The sequence below is a fragment of the Nipponia nippon genome, unplaced genomic scaffold (genome assembly GCF_047370975.1).
Source record: "Nipponia nippon isolate SJK-2023a ecotype South Korea unplaced genomic scaffold, ASM4737097v1 scaffold_1, whole genome shotgun sequence".
Lineage (NCBI taxonomy): Eukaryota > Metazoa > Chordata > Aves > Pelecaniformes > Threskiornithidae > Nipponia > Nipponia nippon.
In genome coordinates, this window is record NW_028262290.1 from 27,027,062 (window position 1) to 27,033,514 (window position 6,453).

Below are 6,453 nucleotides of genomic sequence, written 5' to 3' on the forward strand. Positions count from 1 at the left end.
GTTAACCTTTTCCTTATTTAAAAATGTTACAGAACTACTTGGGGATCAGAGGAACATGCAGCAAGGGAAGAAGGATTTGCTTTAAAGCCACACTGTCAGGTACAGTTATGCTCTATATAAATGTGATTTTTTTGACAACTGCTAGATCAATAGAAAATTTCCATGAAATCAAATGTGGAAAATTATCCCACTGAAAAAAAACCCTATTGTATGCGTTTAACCATTCCACCGCAACGTCTGCAATTCAAAGAAAGTGGCTTTGTTCAAACTTTTCAGTGCAAATTTTTCTGGCCTTCTGTGGGAGTGATTAATCATTTTGCAGTAAGGAGAGCTGCTCTTTGTGGTCAACATGTGCTTTTCCTGACCGCACAGAGGTGTTTTGATGATGGTTGGCAGAGCAGCGTGTCAGGATCTTGCTTACTGACATTGGTGATAGGTGGTAACGTATCAGAGCCAGTGGGAATGTCTGAGTGGCCAAATTATGAAGGAGTGGAAAATGCCAAGCCAATGCTCAGAGGTGTGAGCACGGATGGTGCCTCTCTGCCCTTCCCCTCCAAACTGCCACGCACACCCGCTGGCTCTGCAAAGCGCTTGCAAAGCCTGTGCTCTTGAGGATGGCACATGCCGACAGGCAGGGGAGAGGAAAGGAGGAGGCATCAGTTGGCCATGGCCCCATGCCCTCCCCATCCTTGCACTTGGAAGGAGGTATTGCTGCTCTCTAACAAAAAGAAACTTAAACTGGAGAGCTTGAAGTGATTTTTAATAGCTCTGGGTTTGCTCATCATTGCATATAGGTTTATTGGTTCATCCCCTACTCCGTGTTAGTAGCCATTCTCCTTAATGCCTGGAATAAGCACCAAAACAGCTGTGCTGGAGCCAGCCTCTGCCTACGCTGTCCCTCTGGCCTGTACTCTTCTTGATGGTACCACCTCATGGAGAAGAGGTGATAGGACGGCATCCATTCCTGCTAAGTGGAAGTGTCCATGTCTTGGGGTGACCGCTGGGAAATGAACCCATTTCATAGCCCCCAAGAGCCAAGATACAGTGATTTTTTGGCTTTAACTATACTGGGGAAGCTTTCAGGCAGTAAGTTAAGAGGGTTTCCACAAAATCATTGTTTTTTTCCCAACTATTACTTGATTTCCCCCAGTTCCCATGCCTGATTTCTAAACTGCTTCCTCTTTAAAAGCTACATGTTCCCTTCCTCCCCGAGTTGCCCTTAAGAACAGGAGCGTGGAGGAAGAGAATATCCCTTCAGCTTGATGTGAATTGCAAAGCAGGGCTCTCTCCTTCCATTCTTAAACACGAAGGGTGGTACAAGTAGCAATGCTGACAGTGTACATTTGCAGATGCCACCATATGGGTCTTGAAAAACTAGTTGCACCGATGATTCCCTGCACATGTAGGAGACAGTTTGCATTGTTGGCATCGTCCCTGCACAGAAACAAGCACAGCTTAGCAAAGCTAAGCAGATGGCACTATATCTGGTGCCAGGGAAGCACTGAATTAAAGGTTATACCCACCAGGTTTGATGCGGTGCCAGTTTGAATTGGTACAGAAGCTTCGGCCCACCTGCTTATTGGCCCCGTGACATCTGGCATCTTTTTTTTTTTTTCCCCTTGGACTAAGCTAAATGCAGCAAGGAAAAATGCCATTTTAAAAGCTAGTTACCAATAAATGGGATTAAAATTCTCTAAGAAAAAAGAGAGCTTTACAAATACACTGTGTTTAATGCTGCTATGTTAGAGATTTTGGGACAGCTTTGGGAAGATTATATGGTGGAAAATAAGGGTCTGGGTAAAACCACATTTTACAGAATCACTTAATGGTCAGCATGCTAATGAACACACATAGCTGTTAGGAGTTTATGGCTATCAGCAGCCTGCATATAACGGCTCACTGTCTCAGACTGTCACCGTACATATGTTGTCACTCAGAGCAGGAGAGATATCTTACACTACGCCACCTGAGTGAGGCCAGTGTAGGTGCCTAATGATGCAATGCACCTTGCTAAACTTATTGCCTTGCTCCACTTAGGTTTCCCCCTCACTCATTTCTGTTGTCCTACACGTTGCACCATTCACCTTGTGAAGATTATTATTATTTTTTTAAACCAGTCCCTCCTTCCTCTCCACACGTTCACATGCTGTATACACAAATATGCTGCCATGGGGACTGTGGTTGTTGCAGAGACTAACACTGTTTATATGTCTTCTCCATTAGGGATTTAATCCTTGCTCCCTTGGTGTGAAATGAAAGCATGCAGCTGTATGGCACTCTGGAGTTGATTACCATTAGAGCTAAGCCTGAGTTTATACACACCATGAGCCAGATTAATCAACAATTTATTGACTCAAAATTGAATCCATACAGCATTGGGTTTGACTTCTTTTTTTTTCTTTTTTTTTTTTTTTTTTTTAAAGGAGGGACTGAGGCTGCCTGAATAATTTTGGTGGAGAATTGTCAGAAAATCATTGAACCAGATTTATTAAATATCTGAAAAATAGTGACAGGCATTGTGTGATTTCTAAGGCTCCATCACAGAATGGCAGGGAAGTCGATTTGCTTATAAACTGTAGACATACGTCTTTAAATCATCAGTGCTGGTTTGGAGTCTTCATTACAAAAAGAAAGAAAAAATGATCAGCTTTGGAAACTGCCTTGAATTTTCTTGGCTTCTGTATAGTCAGCCCCAATGTTTAGAAAAAACAAACGAAAAGATGATAGGAATGGATAAATAAGGCAATATATAGCTGAAGAGATAAATGTACTGGGGAACCAGTTATAATGCAAGTGCATTTCACAGCAAAAGACCATTGGTCTCTTCCACACAGCAACAAGAAAAGCACTGTATGCCTGGAAATCCTTAGCTTGAGAATATTTAAAAAAACCAAAACAAAACCAAAAACAAACCAACAAACAAAAAAACCAACAAAAAAAGAATATTAAACATCCAAATTTTCCACTGCTGAGATAGAAAGTATTTGCAAGAGACCTGATCCAAAACCCACTGAAGTCAGTGGAAAGCCTTTGTTGGCTCACGCTTGTCTTTTCTTGACCTTGTTGCTGGTATCTCTGCCTCTTGCTTTCTCCAGCACAGACAACTGCATGGTGCTCTCTGCTGCAGGAGGCTGCCTCACAAGTCCTTTCCCAGCACAGCTATGCGTTGAGTTTCAAGTTGAACACTGGGTTTTTAAACTTTCCTACAGCACAGCTTTGGGATGTGCCTTGGCTATTTATTTCCGGGGCAGAAGTTCACGGCTTTCAGCTCTAACCTTCCAGATTTGCTGCTTGTAGACAACAGCCTCATTGCAGTAAGTGAAGACAAAAGAGCTGGAACTCTTCTCGCAAGGTACCAGTGAGGATCAAAGCCTTGGAGGTAACTTCCTTCTCCAGCTGCCTCTGAAGCAGCCTGATCTGTGAATGTCCCTATGATTCTCCAGATCTTCAGATTTTCAGAGATGGAGGTGTACAAGGGCATCTCTGTTGGTTTTGGGGTTGAGTGGGGAGAGCCAGGCTGGCTTTCTTTTTTGTGTCTCACTTTAAGTGTTGCCAAAGCAATATTTGGGTTATTTTCTTGGGTTTTGCTGAATGTCAACATTTAAATAAAAACAATGGGCCAGACTTTGAACCCTTATTCACAACAGATCCTCCTCTTTGTCTTCTCTGAGCTTGGGGAATTTATCATTCAGTCCAGTAGCAGTACCAATTGAAAAGTGGTTTGTTTGTTGTTGGCTTTTTTTTTTTTTTATAATTTGACAAATGTTCTATTTACATAACAGATTGGTAAATAGTTTGGAGAGAAATTGCTTTCACTAGCTCTTTAGATTTCCTCATCTAGTACTGCTTTCTCAGAGTATTGTCTATTAAAATTATTCCCTAGCATTTTCAAGTTACAGACAGTATGTGATATTACCCAGGGACGATGATGCTGAATCCAAAATAACACCCCTAAAGAAAAAGGTTTTAAACAAAGAAGTTTATTACATATCTGTAACCAACATACAATAAGGACAGAAACTTTTCACTAATTATTTGCCTGAATTTAGTCTATTTTCTTCTCTTATGGTTTATTGCTACTGCAGTTTAGATTTTTCATCTGGCACCATCATTTCCATCACTGTCACTCACACCATCTTCAACTTCCCCACTTTTAGTGTCTTCACCACTCTCAGCTTCTTTGAACTCAAATCATTGCTGGTTCCTCTCATGGAATTTGAAATACAGTATTCCCTAAATGATTCAGTGACAACTTCTGGATTTATCTGATCCCACCTGTCTTAATCCAATGCCAAAGCAGTGCTGCACTAGGACTTCTTTAGCTTCCCTGTAGGGGTTACAGCAGGATCCCCTGCCAAGAGCCATAAGGGCTACAAACACTCTTTAAAGGACTTGTTCTCTACTACATCAGGCACCTGCAGTTGTGACATTCCTCCTGGTACAACTGCAAGAGCAGCATTCATTTCTCCAGCAATATTCTTCATTGCTGGTGTTAGATACTCTTTGAATGTACCTAGGACAAGCATTCTCCTTTTGCGTACCAGCACACCTGGTCTCCTGTTCCAAATGATGTTCAGCCAATTCTTCATTAAGTCTGTAGACATCCATCCTTGGTTTTGACACCTAACAATTATTCCAGTAGGCAGCTGGTCCTTCAGCATTGTTTTCCGCTTCAGGATCACATACGGTGGCAATTTTATACCATCTGCTAACACTGCCAGCATTACTGTAATGCACATTTTTTCATTCCCCAAAGTTTTGATGATGACGGATTTTGTGCCTATTTCTTCAATGATGTTATTGAATGGCTCATCAAAGGAAACTGGTGTCTCATCTGCATTTCCCATTTGGCTCAGGCAATAATCGTGACCTTTATGCAATCCAATCACGTATTGCTGGAATGCAATGAATTTTTTGGTGAAGTCGGAAGGTAGATGTTGGCAAAGTGAAGTCCTTCTCTGTAGGCAAAAACCATTATGACACATCATCTGTATGCACCACTGGTCTTGAATTTTTGCCATGTAATTTGTCATGCTTGTGCTATTCCTTGAGATTTCCATTTAATGATTTCCTGTGTAACTAGGGTTCTATTAGGGTTCTATCTTTTTTTTTTTTTAAGTGCACAAATTCTGCACCTTATCATTCTACTTGAGCAGGAGGGCTGGACTAGATGACCTCCCAACCTCAACTATTCTGTGGTGCTGTGATTCTGTGATAGTTCATGGAAGTGCCCTTTTTCAGGCACTGAACAATTTCTGCATTGAGTTACTGCATAACAGCTTCTGTTTTGATTATTTCCATCTTGGCATGTTTGCCTCAGTAACATTATATTTCCTCTTGGACTCACAATTGTTAGTGTTTTCTGCATACAGTACCAGCATGAGTTTAAAATCTGCATTGTAACTCCTACTTATACCTTTTGATATGTTCCCTCTTTCACTTGTCCCTCTCATCTCCAGATGTTTTGCTACTTTACAATTCACCTAAAATGATTTAAAAAATCACAGTGGAATACTCTGATCCTCCCCATGCTTCTTCTCTAATGAGTGAGAAAACCAACAGTAAATCACTGCGTTGTCTTTCTCAAACTTTGGGCTGCTTTGGGCATGTTTGTACACATAACTAAGGAACCTTCCACAGTGGACAGTCATGGTATCATAATAATGCAAATGGAGGACAACCTCCAATTTGTAAGTTAAATTTTTGGCCAAAACCCCCTAATCTTTCTTTTGGATAAATTGAGTGTTGTTTTATGTTGCTGGAATTGTGGTCAGATTCAGTCAGCAGTTTTTGGTAGTCAGGAAATCATCAACACAGTCTGTGTATCCACTCAAGGATAGCTAATTTTATATATTAAACTACTTAAACCAGGTCTGCACAGCACATGACCTGTGAAATCATCTTTTTTGGCCAGCTGGTCCCACAGACACAGTGTGTGCGCTCTGGCATGGGCAGAGGCTGGCTGAGCAATGACCCTCAGCTATGGCCAGAACTGATGCCCCATTGGTGCATACACACCTCTGGTGTGCTGGCCAACAGTTAGTGTTTGTGCACCTAGAGAGAGATATCAGGTCTCTTGCCTGGTATTTCCTTGCTGTAGACTATGTGACAATTATAGTGGCCCTCTACATAGACATTTCGCCTGAGTAATATACAATAAGTACTGCATACACGAATCATGTAATGCCAGATGATAAGTAAAATACTGCTCATAACAACCCAAATGCAACATATTTTCAGTGGATAAAGGAAAGTATTCAGAAATAACATTTTAACAATGAAACCATACGGCCTTGAAATTTTTACCATATTTTTGTATTTTGAAGTACGTAGAAGAAATACAATGAAATGATCTGCATTAACAAAAAAATCCAAGCAAGCAACTCCTTGTCTTTGCATATAATTGCTTGAAACTAATCACTAGCATGGTTTAAAATAACAACAAAATAAATT

At 41.0% G+C, this 6,453-nt stretch overlaps 1 protein-coding gene across 1 annotated transcript; it reads right to left on the bottom strand.

The window, feature by feature from the left end:
* Window positions 1–4,370: 4,370 nt before the first annotated feature.
* On the bottom strand, window positions 4,371–5,033 carry POGK (pogo transposable element derived with KRAB domain). Its single transcript, XM_087734589.1, has one exon. It carries the CDS (start codon window positions 5,031–5,033, stop codon window positions 4,371–4,373), a length of 663 nt encoding a protein of 220 aa, XP_087590715.1.
* Window positions 5,034–6,453: the final 1,420 nt, after the last annotated feature.